This window comes from Schistosoma mansoni, chromosome 1 (assembly GCF_000237925.1).
Source record: "Schistosoma mansoni strain Puerto Rico chromosome 1, complete genome".
Taxonomy (NCBI): Eukaryota; Metazoa; Platyhelminthes; class Trematoda; order Strigeidida; family Schistosomatidae; genus Schistosoma; species Schistosoma mansoni.
The window spans coordinates 53907916-53928597 of NC_031495.1; the positions used below are offsets into that span (position 1 = coordinate 53907916).

Below are 20682 nucleotides of genomic sequence, written 5' to 3' on the forward strand. Positions count from 1 at the left end.
GATAGTGATTAATTAAAGTGTGACTGTGAGCCAGTTGGACTGTTCCCTTGAGTGTTCTACCGATCGACTGGGTCTCGAGTTGGGAGGAAATAATGATCCTTTTTTCCTAAATAGTTTCACCAACAGTTGGATGCGTAATACGTTTTTCCTTGATAAGTTTAACTAGTTGTCTACTATAGCCTATCGCCGTTGCCTTTTCTACCCACCACTGCTCATGATCATTGGATAAACTTTTAAGCTACCTGCAATCCTTATAGTATTTGAAGCTAGGCGAGCTGATTGGTAGACATCACTACTGTTTCCACAGATGTTCAGATAATATATCCTGATATTTTAACTACTCTCGTTGTTCCGGAAATATTTTCTAGACTTCTTTATTATAACGTTGAACTGTCACAATATATATTGTATCTTTTTATTATCCTGTAAGACAGATAATGAAGATGACTGTATACTTTGCCTTTTTTGACTACGTGGTCCACGTTGCAATAATGTGTCGGTGGGGGTAAATTTTACAAACAGTAATAGTTTTTAAAAGCTTCTTGCACTTGTGTTAACCTTGTTACTTTTACTGTGGATACACTAGCTGAAGGAGAATACTCAAACATACAAAACAGATGAAGTTCCAACACGCTATATAATACATCTCTTCCGTTAACTAGACATTTAAAAGTTGAGCGCCCAATCACCTTTATCTTTAAGCAAAAATTACCTCGTCACACTATCATCATTGAATTTGGTGTCTGTCTTCCGATGTATTTGATGGTGAACGAGATGATCCCTGGTACTGTTGAAGGTATGGAGGCGGCTGTCACTTCCTAACTGCCCATATCATAAAAGGATATTTTTTCTTCAGTGACCTGGGGAGAAAGCTAGGTTCATGGTTGTCTTAGTGACCTATGGTTGTGTCTGCAGAGCCCAAGGGGCAATTACTTGAGTTCGGTTGCACATGAATTTTATGTGGGATGTTTCTATGTGTTAGCACCACACTTTTAAATGATTTACGGCTGGAGACGTAAGTCCCTGGTATAAGGTGAGGTGCGATAGGGTCGGCCTTTTCAAACCTCTTCATAAGAAGCCAGATGCTGGTTGTCTTAGGAAAACACTTTACTGATATCACAGTCCTGCACAGCCAGCAGTACGACTTCGTCCTAGAACCTTTAGTTACTGCTTTTAGTCTTACTGTTCTTCAACCGATCTATCATGATATAACCTAAAAGAACATGTGTTACAGCCAATATAGCTCAGTTTTGTCATCACGATAGGCAAGCCCAACCACCACGTCATAGCAGCTACACTCGGGACTAAACCATGTATCTAGGTTCAGACTACCTATTCAAGGTACGTATGATTACCATTACAAACAGACTTGGGAAGCTACATCTTAGGATCGTTCACAGTAGTGCAAGTGCATTCCCTCAACTGCTTTCTTTTTCCTAAGCTTTCATATTACGGCATAAGAGATTTCATTTTTATCTCACTAATCCATATTTTCTTGAATCATATCTTCCATCCCTATTCTTTTATGTTACCACTAATAGTGTTACTATCCCTACTATTGGATTTACGTTGACATTCATATATCAGTACCGATTGGGTGTAACAACTTGGATCGATGTTTTACTTCCCACTACTGATGATCTTGTCGGGCACATCTCTTATGAAAAAAAAAACACGTGCACTAAAACGCATAATATTATTCAACTGAACTCGTACATGAGCATGTACACTAATCGTGTAATTGATAAATTTGTAATTCCGTGAGTTGAACGTGTCTGGGTTATGATTCGTAATCTTATTCCATTTACCACAATTTGATCATCTGAAGCGAATTAAAACCCTACTAAATAGGTATAGTTTACAGTCTACCATAAAGCCTTGTACATGGCTGTATAACTCTGCCCCCAAATGCCCTGGTACGGCCGAGGGGGAGGTGAGTCAGCTCTCCCTCTCGAAATGCTCTCGCATGGACACGTGTATATAACGACTGCCAGGAAAATCTTACTGTCTTCTTGTGGCATTACTGTGGTTTACAAAATTAAGAGGACGAGAAGCAAATGTCCGGCGCTTTAACCGGGTTGGTGGATATGGAGGATCCACCTAGAGGAGTTGGAAAACTCTGATTCCAAACCAATGGTGTGCATAGGCTCCAGGATTCTAAAGGAGCAAATGGTGTATGAACCTATTGCAAGTCACCGGCTACTATGGGACTGCATCTCTCTACGTTGCTTCACTGCCTTGTGGATTAGACCTTCAGGTCGAAGACTCGGGGTGTGGCCCCCTAAGGAAACCACTTGCTTCAGTTCGGGTACCTGGACAGTATCCCATCCCTCACATAAATCGAGTGATTTATGTGGTGCATATCTATTTGGTGCCTCCTTGTGCCAATGTTTATTTGTTCAAATAAATAATAAATGTGTAACTGTATCCACTTCAGTATCTCGACATTATCTAGTCAAATATTATCTTTTGTTTCAACCTGTATAGGGCAATGATAAAATTGATTTATGATAAGCGATCCAAATTCTTTTTCCTTTTCTTAAATAGTCATAAAATCATACCAAGATTTTTAATTGTGCATAAAACTCGCTATATTTTTAAATTTTTATTTCAGTTTTTCTTCTGCAATGTCAAGTGACTTCAGAAGTGCGATGATTCAGGTAATCGCTCAGCTCTGTGGTCAAGTTGGCTTCGAACAAATCACGGAAGCCTCACTTGAATTGTTAATTAGCGTTGTGGAAGCGTATTTCCTCTCATTAGTAAGGAATGTATATACTATTACGGCCTCAGGTATCCATATTTTCCGTTGATATTTTTCCAGACGGTTATGCGCAGGTTGCAGATGGACTTCTAGCTTTGCGTTTGATGGGTCAAACGCCGCAAGGCTTTGCCAAGTTTGTCATAGAGAACAGTCAGTTTTTTACTCGAGCGCCTACTATGACATGTGGGCCGGTTTACGGAAAGTCATGTTTAAATATCCCACCTGAAGATCATCCTGAATTAGAAGAGCGGCCACCCTTCATCCCTCGCCATTTGCCTCTAAATTATCGCGAGGACTTTGGTAAGTATTAAAAATACTTCCAGAATATTTCATAGGGAGTCAAACATCTCAGGCAGAACCAAGCATCAAAGAATTTACTTTCAATACTTGTTTATCTCCTTCCTCACCCAACACGGTATCTACTAGTTCCAATTGTCTTACTGGTGCAACCAGTACTTCTGTAACAACTGTTGCTCGTACACTTCCTGAATGGGCCAGCAGATCTACATATCGTATGACATGTGTTTCAGTTGATCCTCTAACTAAGTGCTTGGTGGAGCATTGTCCTCCATGGAAAGCCTCTGATGTTTTGTCGGAGTCACCAATTCCGGATAATTATGTGGGTTCGACAAATAGTTACTTTTCATCTATCTCAAAAAGAGAACTTGCATACGACTCAACGCCAGAGGATAACAAAAATCCGTATAAGTCTCCATCATCACCTGCAAAACAGTGTGGTGCTAGCGATGCACAATGGGCAGCTGCTTTACAAGTAGGTTACTACTCATTCATTGGTGACCTTCGAATTATTTTGAAATGTTGACTTCCAATATATGATGTATTTCTGTGAATTTTGTCACGTTTTTTTGAGTTGTCAACTCGTCACCGATTACAAGATGGTATACCAATTTGTTTTATACGTTGATTACTCATTTACTTTTGATTTCACTGGGATGCAGTTTTCCATAGTTTATTTTGTAACTGCTTGACATGAACTTGTGTTCGGAAAATAAGAATACTCTTACAGGTTCATTAATTGGAGTTTTGAATTTTTAATATACATTGATTTCTAGCAATTTTTAATTTGTGCAGCGTAGAAAGGAAATAGGGAACATAATAGGTATGTGCGGAATCGAAAGTTTTTTATCCATTGTTTGACAACTAAAACTTATATTAGTGTATAAATGCCCTCTATTAACAAATTAAGCACGTACATTCGAATTCATGTTTGCTGTTAAAATTATTGGCCTTTAGGTATCATATTCATAATACATGGGAGCATGTCGATGTGACGCAATTAAAAATACTCATACTTTGAAATTAGTTCACTTTCACTTCAAATAACTTCATTTTCGTCAAATACTATTCCACTTTTATGAGTTATATTTTTTTTTAGGATTTTACTTGAATGAACTAACTATCGGTTAAGTGCTCTGGCGCGAGACTGATGGGTCCTGGGTTTGAATCTCACGAGTGCGGGATTGTGGATGCGCACTGCTGAGGAGTCCCATAATAGGACGAAACGGTCGTCCAGTGCTTCTAGGTTTTCCATGGTGGTCTAGGTTCAATTGACTCATGATTTCAACTATGAACTAACCCCATTGAACGACTAGTTAATATCTGTCATATTCGGTTGTGACGTCAAGCTTTGTAATAAACACAGTGTAATTCAGTTACCAAGTACATGTTTGTGTAATTGTCTTAGAGATATACTTACTGTATAGGGCTAGAGATATTTCTACCCAAATTACCAAACCGAAATAGGTGTAGCAAGGTTTGAACCAACTGTCTAACAGTTGAGAGTCGAGTGCATTAACGCTCGAAATTCTATGTCAGTTAATGGTATCAAGTACAGAGTTTAAGAAATAATGGCGGTTTAATAATGGTTTTGTAATAAAATTAGCCTAACTATTCTGCATATTTTTTTCACGTCGTGAGTATCATAGTGCTGAGGCGAGTGATTAGTTCTCATGCTTATTTATTTTCCCATCATATCTATTAAAGACGTTAGAATGCATTAGGTTTACATTTTAGGGTTCATTAACTTTGTTTCGAGAATCTGCATGGATTCGAATAAAATTGATGAAGAAGAGGTAAGTTGGCAATTCAAAACAAATAAGTTACTAAGATCTAGATTTTGTCTACGATAACTTTTTGAATATTTATCTTTTCAACAAACGGTTTGCATCACATAATGATTTTCTATGTTCAAACACTCTTAATCTTATTCCAGTTCGTTTTATCCGACCACCAGAAGCTATTCTAAATCCAAAATTTTCCTCTGAAAGATTTGTTACACGCAGCAGTATTTCGGATATGATATCTTTATTTTGATCTTTAGGGAGAAAGTAAATCAAGTTGTTATTAACAGTTCAGTGATTAACACTGATGAAGGCGTATTAGAGAATATCCGTTAACTTTGAAATATACACAAAAATCGTCGTAACAATTCATGAATAACGAATTTTATCACATGACTTGTACATTACATTTCGACTTGATTATCTAATTTGACATTTTATATTCGAAGTTTTAATCGACTGTATATTCGTAAATTGTTCAACAGTCAGTTGCTAGTGATAATTTTACATAAGTTTTTGCTTGTTACAGTGTATTCAACCTCTGTATAAAGTATTAGGAAGTATCGAACTATAGTCGCACGTATTTGAAAGAATTTCACACTAGTTTTAGTTTATGGTGGCAATCAAGCAATTAAGTCTTACTTGTTCGTCACGTAGCGTTCATTCAACTCAAAAATATATCGTAACTTAAAAACAGTCTTTCAGGAACATTTATATGGTCTTTCTAAAACCAATAAACAAGTGGACCTTTATCACTCTAAATTACCGTTGTTACACTATGATTTCATTTTTCTACTTGTTTTTAGGCTACTCCATCGACACAGCAACCGAAACGAATCGTCTATACTCCAAGTCGTTTTGATCCTAGTTCCACACCATCTTGGACGCATATTAGACGAGCAGCGAATTCATCACGTACACCGTTGTTTGTTAAACAGCCTATTGGGACAGATTCACGGTATAAACGGCAAGCTTCCTCACTTGCGTGAGTCCAGTTGTTAAAAATTCATAATATCAGATATTAAAACCTTTTTTTCAACTCATAATTCACTCAGGTGAACTGAATAATGAAATGATAAACGTTCATTTATATTATGAAGTACAGAGTACTTTGTGCAGTCCTTCATACACTTTTGTGCAGATAATTATTTCCTTTTGATTTTTAAAATCCAACCCAACTTTAGCAGTTAGTAGGATAAAGCCTTCCAAAAACTCAGTATTCTAAGCTGTCTACCATTATTGTTGTATTAAATTCGTGGAAATACGCACATAATCATACTTCAGGGCTATCTTTTGAAATTTTCTGACCTACTAAATGACTGACATTATATCCCTGTTTTTTTTAAAGTTTAGTTTTTGAATTTTACTAACATAATTTCGGAGTTTAAATTATTGCTACTTACGGGATGAAACTCACATTCGATTTGCATTCATCCTAATAATACTTAGTTTTCAAGCTATAGTCTACTACTTTCCACAGGTTATTTTGATTTTGACCTAGTTTTCTTTAACTTTCCTAACAATGCTTTACTGTATTTTATCCAATAATGTAAAATGAGATTAGGCTTGTTGCCATTTCCATTAGTGTTATTGTTACTGAAATCAAATGATGTTGCTGCTGTTTGAAGTCATTGTCTTTTATTACCAATAAGTTGCATATTCTGTATAATTTTTCCAAAACAAACTAATTCACTAGTGTTCAACGTGGATGTATTTATCTTTTCTCCTTTCTAGTTATTCTGCAGCTCCGAAGATTCCGAGACTATCTACTGGACGTCGAGCAAACAGGTGTTCTAAGTTTGGTCGAGGTCGACCAAGTAAACTATCAAGGCAACGTATTTCAAAATCAAGTAGATCAAATTCTCCTATCACAGAACAACATTCAGATAATACTAATTCAATGGAAAAAACACTGAATCCGACAAGTGGACATTCCGATTTCAAAGAAGATATTATCAACACAGAACTTTCTCCGCTAGATTCCGATATTTCTACCTTGTCGAATACAATAAGTAAGTATTCATTTAACTGAACTGATTGTAAGATGTGAAGTGGTGGTCTGAGTTTCTGAATGCACATGTTTTTCAGGGCAGAATTTAAGCCAATATGTTTTTCTTATGATGATCCTAACAACAGAAGAGAAGTCTTACTCACTGTCTTCTTGCGGCATTACTGTGGTTTACAAAATTAAGAGGACGAAAAGCAAATGTCCGGCGCTTTAACCGGGTTGGTGGATATGGAGGATCCACCTAGAGGAGTTGGAAAACTCTGATTCCAAACCAATGGTGTGCATAGGCTCCAGGATTCTAAAGGAGCAAATGGTGTATGAACCTATTGCAAGTCACCGGATACTATGGGACTGCATCTCTTTACGTTGCTTCACTGCCTTGTGGATTAGACCTTCAGGTCGAAGACTCGGGGTGTGGCCCCCTAAGGAAACCACTTGCTTCAGTTCGGGTACCTGGACAGTATCCCATCCCTCACATAAGTCGAATGATCCTTGTATCAATATTTATGTGTTCAAATAAATAATAATAAGTAAAAGCATATCAGGTTAGACTTTCACTCAACAGCCTCGCTTACCCTGACAATCATAAATATAATGTATCCGTTTCTTCCTATTATCCGATTACAAGTCCTTAACACTTCGGTGATTTACGCCAACTGAAAGTTTATCAGTGACATAACCAATATTCTGATGTGATTTGTAATTTATTTGTTTAGGTTGTAAACGTATATTATTGCAGCTGGTATATACTTGGACTTTGTTCATATGCTTTGTTTGAACTAAACAAGAATAGAAGTGATTCAGAACTGAGGGACAATCTCCACTTATAGTCTCTCCTAAAGTTTGCAGAAAAATGTTCAGAATATTTTCTCAACACTACATGGATGCTCAATAAGTAAAAGATGAAAGTAATTCTGATCATAAATGGACGTGATGAAGATAATATTTTCTCTTTCAACAGTCTTCAACTAATTCAGAGGTATCAAGCAACACTCGAATAAATTTATCACTTCCATAAGTAAACATTTTATATGAATATATATCTACTGTCCGTCGATACATTTAGATTATCCTTGGCATTACGGCTAAAAATTGACGAACTACGATAACTAAGATGGTGAATTTAAAGACGTTGGACATTACGATGAAGATTTATCGGGGAAATCCTTATATTTAAACTTGTACATAATAGATGACTACATACTGACCATGTGGAATAATATATCTATTGATGGTCACTATACATTTCATAATTGAGATTTACTTTAACAAGTAACCATTGTAATTTAAGTGGTTTAGTGTTGTTTTATGCGAATTACATAGAATATTTCAGGCATTCATTGTATGGCAACCGGTAATGTTGAAAATCATGCACAACATCTACAGGCTTGATAACCGTTCAATAAACTTTCCAGTATCACCTCAAACATTATTGGAGTTGTGTACAAATATTTGATCTTCCCAATGCTGTTTTTTTTCAGATTCGCCTAAATCTTTGGAAGAAACATCCGTAACCTTACCAGAGAAAGCCACTGATGATAGTTCTATGGCACCTAAAGTAGATCCAGGAGATGAAAAACAAACTGTATGGAATGGGAAAGACTATCCCGACCATGATTCACCATGCACTCCTCCATTACGGAATCCTGTAAATAGTGATTGCCTGATAACATCTACTGATGTATTATCATCTAGTTTAGTTACTTCGCCGAAGCGACTGGAGAATCGCATGAAATCTGTTGATATTGAACTATCTGACTTGAAGGTTTTGAACATTTCGGAAAAAGGTACTTCATCAGGAACTCAAAACAGTGTACGACTTAAACCACACCAATTTAGACGGAAAGCTCGTGGACGAAGAAGAGATAAGTGTAGAGTTTCAGCATTTAATAGTTTATTTCAAAATCCTTTGCGGAAGTGTTCAGATCCAGTAAGTTGTACACCAGTTTGTTGAATGAATCTAATCCGAAAGTCGCTATTTAGTCTTTTTAGTCAATTTTCAACTGCTTAAGTAATACAAAAAATTATAGTAGTATGTGAACTCAACATTTATGAGATCGGTTGTTGAGATAAATCTGAGCAGCCTGTCTGGAATCACATAAATGTGTATTAATTTACGTAAGCGGTCACTAGCATTCAAGTCCTAAAAGGCTATTGATAATTCTAGACGATTATACAGTTTTGTGGATTTTTTTCTAATCTCAGAATTCGAAATAAACAATTCTGGGTAAGGTTAATGCTGCTAAAAATTAATGAATGTGTCGCTTTTTTTGGAATGTGCCTTTAGATGTATGTTATTACGTTTATAAATCCATTGAATATTTTGGATAAGGTTAAACATAATCACTTTTTCATAGTTTTTCAATAGCGAAGTAATTTTACAAACAATATTATCCGATATATCGCGTATTTTTCAAAACGATTCTATTTACTGTTATGCCTGAAAACTGCTAGAACAGTTCATGAAAACGTCATCCTACCAAAATCAATGGATAAATGTTTTTGTCGTACCACTTGACAGAAAAACAAATCGCGTACTCAACCATCACATTAAAGGTTACATTAATCACGAATTCTCCAGAAAAGCATGATCCTAGTCTTTCCGGGAACGTGTTAAGAAATACCATTACAAGTGTCGAAAGCTAAACGACACCTTCCAACTGTGCATAAAATTTTTGTCTGGTGTATGGTTTAACACCACAGTTAATTTTATCATCTCTGCTTTCTTACTTTTTACCACATTTTTCTCTGTTGCTGCACGAATTGGAGTTGTAGTAGTCCTTACCAATATTTATATACGCTAGTTTCTGTGTTATGTTTACAGCTACCCACCATTTCCAAACAACCTGAATGAAACATTGAAATAGCCCTCCCCCAACTCTAATTAAAGTTCAAAAATATATAGCTAATCTGAAACGATAAAGAGAAACTGGTCCAGTTTTAGCTATTAGGTTGACTAATATTTTAGCTAAAATCTGAGAGTTGGACGTCAGTCAGTCACAACGTAGAACTTCGTATATACGTACATCAGTTCGAGTTGCCATAACACTCTTTGTCTTCCCTTAAACCTTGAGATTAAAATCACTTTATACCTTTCTTTCTTCGAACTAATTCTTTCCCCCTGTATCATATCCTTATATGCAATCTTGCTTTATATATTACTACCATTAAAGTAACTGCTTCTGTGAATTTATTGTTTATCTTATTTTGCTAACGAAGTATGGCAACTTGGACCGATGCATGTATATGCCCGGTCCTACATTGTAGATGGCTGACTAACTGTTTATATTTGACTGATAGACTTATTTTCCAACTAAACTATTCTCGTCTCTTACTCCTTTTCAGCTTTCCATCAAGTCACAGAATCGTTCTTTCCAAACTGTTCAAAGTCTCGAACGTATACCTAAGGTTGAAAATAACGTAAATGATCACCAAACTGTTTCAGTCGTTTCAGATAACCCTTTAAAAAGTTCTCGACCGACTCGGTCAGTACATAAAACGGGAAGGCGTACAGGGCTAAACGCAGATGCTCCTCATGATTCTCTAAAAAATGAACCTACCATCACACAGTCTTCTTCCGATATAAAAATGGAAACTATCTGCTCCCCAGCATCAGATACAACTGAACCCATGACATTTAGTGAAAAAGCAGAACTTCTTAGAATTCTCTCTATAGATACTAGTTATGTGAAGCACACGTCATCAACCACCTTAAATGTCGTTTCCAATAATCACTTTTTGAAGTCAGAGAATTCGGTATTTAACAAAGAAAGCTTTGGTAAATTGCAACAGCATGCATCAATTACTTTAAGATCACTACCTTCTTCTCCGTCATCTCTTGATTCCTCCCTCTCCTCTTCTTCTTCTACTTCAAAATATTCACCCGAAGAACCACTGCTTTTAAAGTCAGAAATGAATGACGTGAAAGGTTGTGATAATTACGGAGGTGACATTTCTCAAGGTGTAAATAAGTCCTTATTTTCAAGTTCCTGTATTCAGAAAACTGTCAATGCAAATCTATCTCCTGTAGATTTTTCAGATTCCAAAAAAACCTCTCCGGCCACTTCTTGCAATAATAAAATACATACTACTCATAATGCCTCTCCACCGGTGGATGCATTAGGAGTTGGACCACCACCTCTCCTTCCTTTATCTAGTAAATCGGCCGATCAAAAGCGATGTTCTTCCTCTTTGTTTTCAACATCCACTGAAAGTGATCATATCGTGGCACTTCCTCCCACCTTGATGTCTGTAAGTTCATTTCATTATTATGTGTGTTATCAGTAAATTCTGCTATTTATATATTTACATGACATTTTTTCATGAGTCTATTCGAGGAATCAATCGAACTACAAACTTTCGGGATTGATCGTAATTCTAACTTAAAAGACAAAAAGTGTTCAAAAGATAGTAAATAAATATTATGTCATTTTTTCTTTATTCTTTAATTAACTTGTCTTAGATCTAAAGCCCACTACTGATCAGTGCTATTCTAGTCGCTGTTGTAATGGTGATAATTAATAATAACTCAACAGATTTTAGCATCTTAAGGAATTATTAATTTTTGACGTCGTGGTTGAATTACCAAGTTACGACTATCTTAATTGACGTATTAGTTTGACTATCATATATTTATGTTGATTTTAAAGCTTGAAATGATTCATCATTCGGTTGCTCATTATAAATAAACTACTTCGTACAGTGATAATTGGTTTCTGGACATTTATAAACACAAATACTAGTTTAGGCCGGAAACTGTAAAGTCCTGATATAAATACTATTTTCTTCCTTTTAGTCCAGACAGTCGGAGCTAGTGTCGACTTCCAGCAGTTGCTTCTTTACAAATTCACAGCCATTGTCATCTAAGCAAATCAGCGATAAAAATGGGGGATTACGTATTACAATTAAACTAGGCGGCGGGACATTAAACGAAGAACATCTTGCTTCATCTCTTTCCCCTTCATCTTCTTCCTTATCCTCATCAGAGTCAACTTCAGGAGATGAAGACAATTCAACAACTCATTACATACAGTCACAAAGTTCAACCCAGATATTCAAAAGGGAACCAAATGAAAATAGTGTTTTGAACCCAGTGGATAAGGACAGGTGATTGATCTTATTATTTTCTGTACAATTCTTCTATGACTGATAATTAAATTAAAGAGAATATTTATAAGAAAAATTGCATGTTACGATTGACATGAGATGAAAACTAACCTGCTGTAGAGAAGACTCCGTTTCACAATGTCGTATCCTATCTTTATGCGATATGTGGTGTGTGTTTTTTTTCCAAGTTTTTAGCAAACTTCTAACGATAATCTTTCTTAGGTTACCTTATACTTGTTTCTATGGTGTAACATTATCCGAGTATCGTGGATAATACTATTAACTGCGATCCCTCTTTCTGTTTCCGGATTTGCTTCTGTTGTCATACTTGCAAGTTTATAAGGACCTACCGTTAAATCATCAGAGATTCTTTAAGTTGTGCCGCTACATCACATTATTCAGGGCAGATTAAGTGAAAAAACTACCTCAATGCCTCCATGTGTTTTCATAAACAGAACAACCATAATAACAGAGTTCTAGCTAGGGAGGTACTTTATAGAGTCCTATAAGGTTTTAATGTTAGTAGCTGAAAAATTCAACCGTTAGCTTGGTAACACGAGACTAATAGTGATGCATCACGGACTCGAATTGTTATTAAAGATTTCAAGGTGGGAAGAGATTCATTGGGCTGGACAGTGTTATTGTTGTTGATAAGAATTAAGAAGTAACCAATATGGGGCTACTTTTCCGCATGGAAGATTTATATGGCGTTAGAGATATGGAAAATGCCGATATTTCCCATTTGTTCATATGGGGAATTCAGTAAATGTTTAGACCGTATCGCATCTACTGAGGCATAGATCCTAAATAATTTACTTTTGTCTCTGGTTACACTTTTCAGACCAGTTCATCTTCTAAAAGTTTTGTCTGTTTATTCTAGAACAATATCTCTTGAAACTTATAATCGTAGGGCTGCATAAAATACACAGTTTATGGATAGTTTAGTTAGGAATTCTGGACATTTAAATAAAACACAATATTGTTGTTTCTTCATTTAATAATGATTTTTAAATAATTTTTTCTGACTTTCCAATTTGTAGCAGTCCTTAAATTTGAGAGTTCCATCCAATATAAAGTAATTGTATAATCAAATCAATAGGTTTCCTAGTGAGTTAATCTCAATTAAATCAGCTTACTAGGAAAACTTAACAGCGACATTTTGGAGAAGTCTATATAGTAATAATCATAAATTCCTAAAAAAGCTGTATGGCATAACAATAAAATCACAACATAAAATATACTCACTTACCATATGATTTAATTTTTTATATTCTGCAAATATTGGATTTCACACTGGATTAACCGATATATCACCTTTTCACATATTTAAGAATAATGGGATTTATTATTTGAGTTATCTCAAAATAAGGGGCTAAAATATAAAAAAGTGAATTTCTGCATTTTACTTGGTTACAATATTGAAATGTGATCCTAAACAACTTTTTTATATGTATATTCTTCTCTTTCATAATTATTTTATTAGACCAAGTAGCCATTCTGCATCATTGTCTCAGTCGACAACATTTACAGAAAAAACACCAAAGCTGTAAGTTCATTAATCCATCTTAATCTATATAAAATCTGTTCATTACGAACAGGTATTTTAATATATGTAATTTGCTTGGAAATTATTGCGGATAAAGTGCAGTGTACTCCACTATTAATCTACTTAGTGTAGTCATGATTCCTTTTACATCTCTAATTACTGGAGTTTATACATGAAAACACCAGTTTACAAATGTGAGTTAAAACAAAAGATCGAACATTTTATCTTCAAATGTTTCTAGATTGTGAGATGTCTCCCTTGTCAGTGATGAGTAAAATTCAGCCAATGTTTCATGCTTAACGCGTTTATTCCGACTCTTGTCAGCTCATAAATTTATTAGTCCCATATAAAAACAATTACTAACTAACTCAGTATCAAAGTGTTATTAAAGTCCATTCTTGAGAAATAAAATTTAGTGATTACATAGCTGAGAAGATGATGACAAAACAGTTTGTGTGCCTACTGTTTGAAAATAGGGGTTGTTACGTTCCTCAAGATGCTTAGGAAGCAAATTGAGTTTGATTTCAAACAGTGTTATTGAAGTTTTCGTCTCGTGCTTTCCTAGAATAATTTTGCATGCATTTCTAGGCGATCCTGTAAAGCATAGTTTACCCACCTTTTTTAATATCTAATTGATACGATATCTAATATTTTAATCAAAACTTTAAACCACTGTTCATATCTCATGATTTACTCATTGAAATAAAATCGCTAACGCCTATTCACAGCGTAGTTCATAGCCTAATTTATGCGTATGCATCTATCTATTATATTAATTTAGGAGTTTTTCATTATTTCTATTTTTTCAGTAGTATCTGTTTGTCCAATTCATTCACATAAGCTTTAAGGACATGATACTATGTAATGTCAGTTCTAGTAACCACTTCTAATAGAAATTTAAACTTTTTTTGTGCAGTTTACTAACGCTCCACCAAATCTGATGCTTCTTTACTTTTATAGCCATATAAATAAGTGCGTTTTAAGTCATAGACCCCCTATTTCTATATATCTTAAAAACCCTTTGTTTGTCGAACACTTATCAAAATTGCTCCAAATTCGTTAATTTTTATGGATCCTTTAAGCTTACAGTTTTCTCTCAACACACTGCAGCGCAGAAAAATAAAGAAAAATATCTAACAACTATCCTTCTAAAAAATGTCTACCCACGCAACCTCACCAAAAAGTATCAACCTAACTCATCAACAGAAACAAAATCATGCATAGAATCCAGAAAACGGATCATCCTACTATATGTAAAAGAAATATCAGAAATTACATCGAGATTAATAAAGCCATTCGGAATAGGTGTAGGACACAAACCAGCAAAATCACTTCAATTCTATGCAAACTAAAGGACGAGAAAATGAAAGAAGAAACACCGAACATCATCTACAAAATAAACCTCCTATTGCAAAAAAAACAGTGTATCGAACAAGGTGGACGCCCTCTTCACCTTCGCCTTCATGAGGATCAGTTAGCGGTCAAATGCCATGACATATCTTCGCTTACATCAATGCATGTTGACAACTGTGGACATACATTCGACTGGAAAAATGTTGAAATATTGGACAGAGGGAGAATTGTTAGAAGCTGGGTACTCAGGTCAATCAATAAACACATCGAAATCGATCCAATCTATCAACCAATGTGAAAAGTCATGGACAAATATAGGACCGAGAATCTAATCGAAAAGAGATACAGTCAAGATAAAGGAGTAGACAATAACCAATCAAGATCGAGGTCGACAGGACAAACTGTGAGTCATATGTGGAGAAATTCGAACACTCCTCTTCTACCTGAAGTTTTTTCTGATTATCAGCAGAATAATGAAAGCTCTGCAACCCGGCCATCCAGATTAGAGGACAAAACTCCACCTAAAATTAACTTTATTAGGTTGATATATGAGGTCTGTTTTAGCTGTTTAATAGTCAATATGGATATAAAAATATGTTACATCCAAATAATGTTAGTCCTTTGTATCTGTTCATATGTAAGGAAGGATACTGGTTTATTTTTTAATGTTTTCGGTAAATAGCGTTCTTACCATTTGAACATTAAAAAATTATGAAGAGAGCAAGAACAAAGATTCTAGCAGAATAGCATGAATTCATTTTATTTCGCTCAGTCCTAAACAACTAACTGAGATTCATGGTAGATATATCCAACAAAGATTTAACTGAGTCAGCAGAAAAGCGAACAACAGGCATGCCTAGAGAACTTCTACAAAGGGACATGATTGCTAATTCCACTTACAATGATCTAAGACCACGCTGCTCACGTCTGTCTCGTATGTATGGTTTATCAAAAATTCACAAACATGACGTTCTTCATAGACGTATCACAAAGCTGCACACTTGCTAGTAAAGAGGCTAGAACCAGTTCGTCAGAAATTAACAACATACACGTTAAGAGATTCAGTTCATTCTACTAACAGGCTAAATCGTACGAATGTTCCCGGTAAGTTCATGGTTTCTTTTAATGTCACATCTTTATTCACCAGGATACTACTTCTTAAAACTATTGATATAATTTGTCAGAATTCTGATCTATAGATTATCATAGTGCTTCTTGACATAAGAACCACCTTCGATTCGTTGGACAGATTTGTTCTCTGGGATTTTCTATTGAAGAAAGGTTTGCCTGAGAGGTTGATTAACATCTTAAAAACCCTATATACAAACTCCTCGGGTACAGTGAGGGCATACAACCACCTCTCACCATTGTTCCATCCAAGCGTTGGGGTTGGACAGAATTGTCTAATCTCATCATTCCTCTTCAACTTTGCTATCGATGACGTTATGGAAAACAGCTCTGATGGATGTTGGCAATGGTGGTGTGGATCTGTTGTCTGGAGAAACACCTTTCGACATTTAGTATACAGATAATGTGGTCTTACTGTGCGATGATACCCAAGCCAAACAATCCACACTTAATCAATTGGCAATCAATGTCCGTAGGTATGGCATGTGCTTTGCACTTTCGAAGTGCAAAGTACTTTTACAAGACTGGCAGGGCCCTGATCCTGCATTCACCCTGGGCAGTGAGCAGATAGAAGTAGTCGTGAAGTTGGTGTATATGATTAGCTGCGTGAGTGATAAAATCAATGCACGTATAGTAAAAGCTAGAGCGGCTTATGTCAATCTGGGCTATTTCTGGCGCCTTCGTAATGTTAGTCTGGCTGTAAAAGGTCGGATCTACGTGTCAGTGAAAGCAGTTTTGCTCTATGCATGGTAAACGGCTCTGTGTTTGATATTCGTTGTCTCCGAAGGATTTCTGACATCCAATGGCAACACTATGTTAGTAATGCAGAGGTTCAACTTTCTGTGTTTGGTCACAGCGACGACAATTCAAATGGTGTCACCATCGTGGGATATCGACTTCGGTGGCTTTGATATGTCCTACGAATATTGTCCCAGAGAATTCCACGCCGAGCATCATGTGCCGACGCTGGGACTGGTTGGAAAAATGGAGAGGTGGTCAGTGTATGACATGGTGTCGTAGTATGGAAGAAAGCTGTACAGGACTGGCTCCTGTTTGTCCTTTACGACTCCCTGATTCGGATCCTAGAGATAGTGCAACACAGCGGCTAGAGATGTTATCAGACCTGGCTCAGAATAGAAGTCAGTGGCGTTCCTGAAGTTACTTTACTTTACTTTATAAAAATGAACGTAACTTCTTTAATTGAAAGAATTCTTTCTCGTTATATTTTTGCTAATTGAGCTGTTTCTCCCACTGTTATTATCACTATTATTTACTCACACTAATTTCTGTTCGTTGCTGTTCTTTTATTGTACACAATTTGCATTCAATACCTCTTCACAGCTTCATTGTTATTGTGTGGAGCATTTGTATTTGGTACCCCCCTTGTACTTGTGTTTGTGTTCAAATAAATAAATATTCAGTCCACCTTTTAAAACTTTTCAACTGTGTTCATTCTAACATACGATTTACTATGGAACACGAACGGAATGACATGTTCCACTTTCTTGATATTGCCATAAAAAGTAGGAGAGATGGGACAGTTCAACGGTCGGTTTATCGAAAAAGTACTTGGAGTGGCCTTTACCTGAATTTCAATAGTTTTTGACCAATTATTTACGAGAAAGCATTGATCAAAACAAGACGGAAGTGACTGCAGTCAGTAAAATACCAATAATTATAAATCTCAACTTCAAAGGTGATGACGTCTCAAGCACAATCAGCAGAAGGCTTAACACTGCCTTAGCCAGAACTTACCCGGTAGCCAAACTATTAATTCTGTATAGAACAACATGTTCAATAACCCGATCGAAGGCCTACAAGCATTCTTTTCATATTACCGCCTACTGTTTATAAATTTACGTGCACCTACCAAAACAGCATCATTGGACGAACAGAAAAAAGGTCATATCTTAGATATTTTAAGCATGTTCTAAAAAGCCTTAGAACAAGAAAAAGTACATCTTTAAACAGTGCGATTACCAAACATCTTTTTGATACCGGACATCAGGTTGATATCTTGCAATCTTTTAAAGTGATTAATAAACAACCAAACTCCAGTCTTCTCAAGCTTGTTGAAGCCGTTGGTATCAGGCTTCAAACACCTGGTTATTAATCTTTCCTTGCCTTAGTGACAAATATTCCTTCGTTGCATCTTAAAACACTTCTTAAAACTCTTTCTTGCATTTATTACATTGAGTTTTTTCTTACTATTTCTACTGTCTTCCATATTAGTAATCTTATTTTATTAATTGAAATGTACTCATTTTATTCCTATCAGCGTTTACTCATTACGCAATCACTTGCTTTTGGCCGTTTGAACTCTTGTCACAATCAGTGTTGTAGAATATTCTTTTACATAAGATATATATTTACAATATTCAGTCTACTGAATTTATCAAACTTTTGCTATACTATACTAATATGTCTTTGACATAACTTCCAACTAAACTCCTTCATGTAAGTAATACAAACCCATCTTGTAATTATGTTTTTTAATATCATAGGTTGTAAGCAGCTGATGAGAACCAAACGAAATAAAATGAATTCATGCTATTCTCTTAGAATCTTTGTTCTTGCTCTCTTCGAAATGATTAAAACAACTGTGTATAAAATTAAGAAAATTAGTATTAGTGGTCTTTAGTAGACCTATGTTTACCAATAACCTAAAGTATAAGCTGGTCTATCTCAGCGCTTCAATGTACATTTATCAGCTCGCCTGTCTCTATGATACTAAGAATATCGGTCATTTGATATTTGTTTTGTCTAAGGGGGTCCAAGGACATTATTCTTGGTTAAGAGATTTCAGTAGTCGATACATATGAAGAGCCATTATCGAACACCTTGTTAATATCAAGTATCTTCTATACAAGGTAAATGAAAATTAAATTTTGTCTTCTGTTGTTGTTACTTCCGTTTCACTAGTCCTTACATAAACAGTGCCCTAGTGCCGGGTACATGACCTTGTATTTAGCAAATAAGTTACCTTTAAACCTGTTACGAAAAACACCAATTAGCCTTGTTTATCGGTTTTGACTATCTCTTAATCGATATACCGTATTGTTATCAGCTGAAAATCTTAACGGTTCATAAGTCTACAATCAGATCTATAGTCTGTTCCCATTCCCCGCACAATTCACTTCAAATTTCGAGGAATATTTTCCAATTTTTGAATGTAATTCTGTACTTTTTTTTGTCTGTTTACTTCCTCCTATCCAGTGTTATTCGCCTCGGGAATGGTCCAACTGCAGCATCTCAGTCACAGACTATTGCACCTACACATATTCAGTCGGTTAGTCAAAATCTGACAAATTATTCAGAAAATCCCACTTCAGTTATCGACAAGAAGCATTCAAGTTCTTTAATAACCCCACCACCTCCTTTACAATTGACCATCTCTCGCGATAGACTAAAATATAGAGGCCGCACTGCTTCACAAGGTAGCGATTCAAATGCATCAAATTCGAGTTCAACAATTACAGGAAGTCTTTCAAGTAGTGAAGAAGAAGTAGTTGTTCATCCTCACATTAGTCCTACGGGGACTGGGAGTTTACCACCGCCTCCTTCTTTGGAACGCTTGCCACCTCGACCAGGTCACGATGGTTTCCTAACGAATAAACCTACCACTCAAAGACATTCAATTCATCATTCTCAGTTGCCACCTCCATCCCTAACAAGCAGTATAAACAAATCACACAGTATTTCGCCTTTAAAACAGATGGTTTCACCAGGCACAGTTATATCAAATGGTCCTAATCCTACCGCTACTCATTGTCACCTCCCACCTCTTCTTCCGTTATTTTCTTCGATTTCGGAACAAATAGAGTCTGTCTCACAGTCATCTAAGTCAATTCCAGTTTCAACAGAACAGTCTTTACATAGTGACAATTCAAAATCAAGTAAGCCTTATTGATTTTGTATTCACATGCACTAGAAGTATTTTGTTGTGCTAAAGATACACTCGCATGAAAAATTACACTGTTGGTCATTTGACACTTTAAAGTGAGCCGGTGGAGAAAGATTAAGAAATCAGGAATTGCCAGTGAATTATATAGAAGTTCTCATGTTATTTGATAAGCGATATTTGGTAGTGGAAGACTATGATACGTGATACAGAATTTTTCTTAGTTTTATTAATTGTTCTCATGGTCATTGTTATGTTACTTTTTATTGTGATTTCGTGTACATTTAATTCCTCAAACTCGGCTTATGTGTATGGTAACGCTCAATATCCCACACTGAATTCTTTCATTCCTAAAACACCAGTTAGAACATTTGAAAAGCTAACTAAATATATTGTATTATTCTGTATTACTCAGGCTTTAAAATTCGTGTGGTTCTATGCATACGCTGTGTAGTACTATAAATAGAAAATTTCAGTATGTCCGCAGCTAGGGCTTATTGTGGTATAAATTTACGTAGTGATTTCACCATAAATTTAAAGCCGTTTTCGAATGGTTCGAGATAACAAAAACGGTAAATAAGTCAAGTATAAGCTTACAATCTAAAACTACCATGATCCTTTTGTTTAATATGTCATCATTTAAAATATTAATGCTGATTCACTAAAGCGTAGCTCTCAGAATTTCACGTCTTTATTTGTTTGTTCAATGTTAATAGCTTTTACATTAGAACTACACATGTGGCTATACTCTGAAAGCATAATGTATAGATTTACGTATGTAGGTCTACTATGGACACG

At 35.7% G+C, this 20682-nt stretch overlaps 1 protein-coding gene across 1 annotated transcript in view; it reads left to right on the forward strand.

Moving 5' to 3' along the window:
* Positions 1 to 2627: 2627 nt before the first annotated feature.
* Smp_127180 (hypothetical protein) overlaps positions 2628 to 20682 on the forward strand; it is a gene marked incomplete at both ends in the record, with an annotated part of 36691 nt that continues 18636 nt past the window's right edge. The window contains 10 exons of the mRNA XM_018794861.1: positions 2628 to 2790; positions 2822 to 3061; positions 3097 to 3533; positions 5649 to 5827; positions 6577 to 6854; positions 8332 to 8780; positions 10196 to 11101; positions 11646 to 11956; positions 13440 to 13502; positions 19200 to 19879. Coding sequence (XP_018649231.1) covers positions 2628 to 2790; positions 2822 to 3061; positions 3097 to 3533; positions 5649 to 5827; positions 6577 to 6854; positions 8332 to 8780; positions 10196 to 11101; positions 11646 to 11956; positions 13440 to 13502; positions 19200 to 19879 — 3706 coding nt within the window. The remainder of the gene's footprint in view (positions 2791 to 2821; positions 3062 to 3096; positions 3534 to 5648; positions 5828 to 6576; positions 6855 to 8331; positions 8781 to 10195; positions 11102 to 11645; positions 11957 to 13439; positions 13503 to 19199; positions 19880 to 20682) is intronic.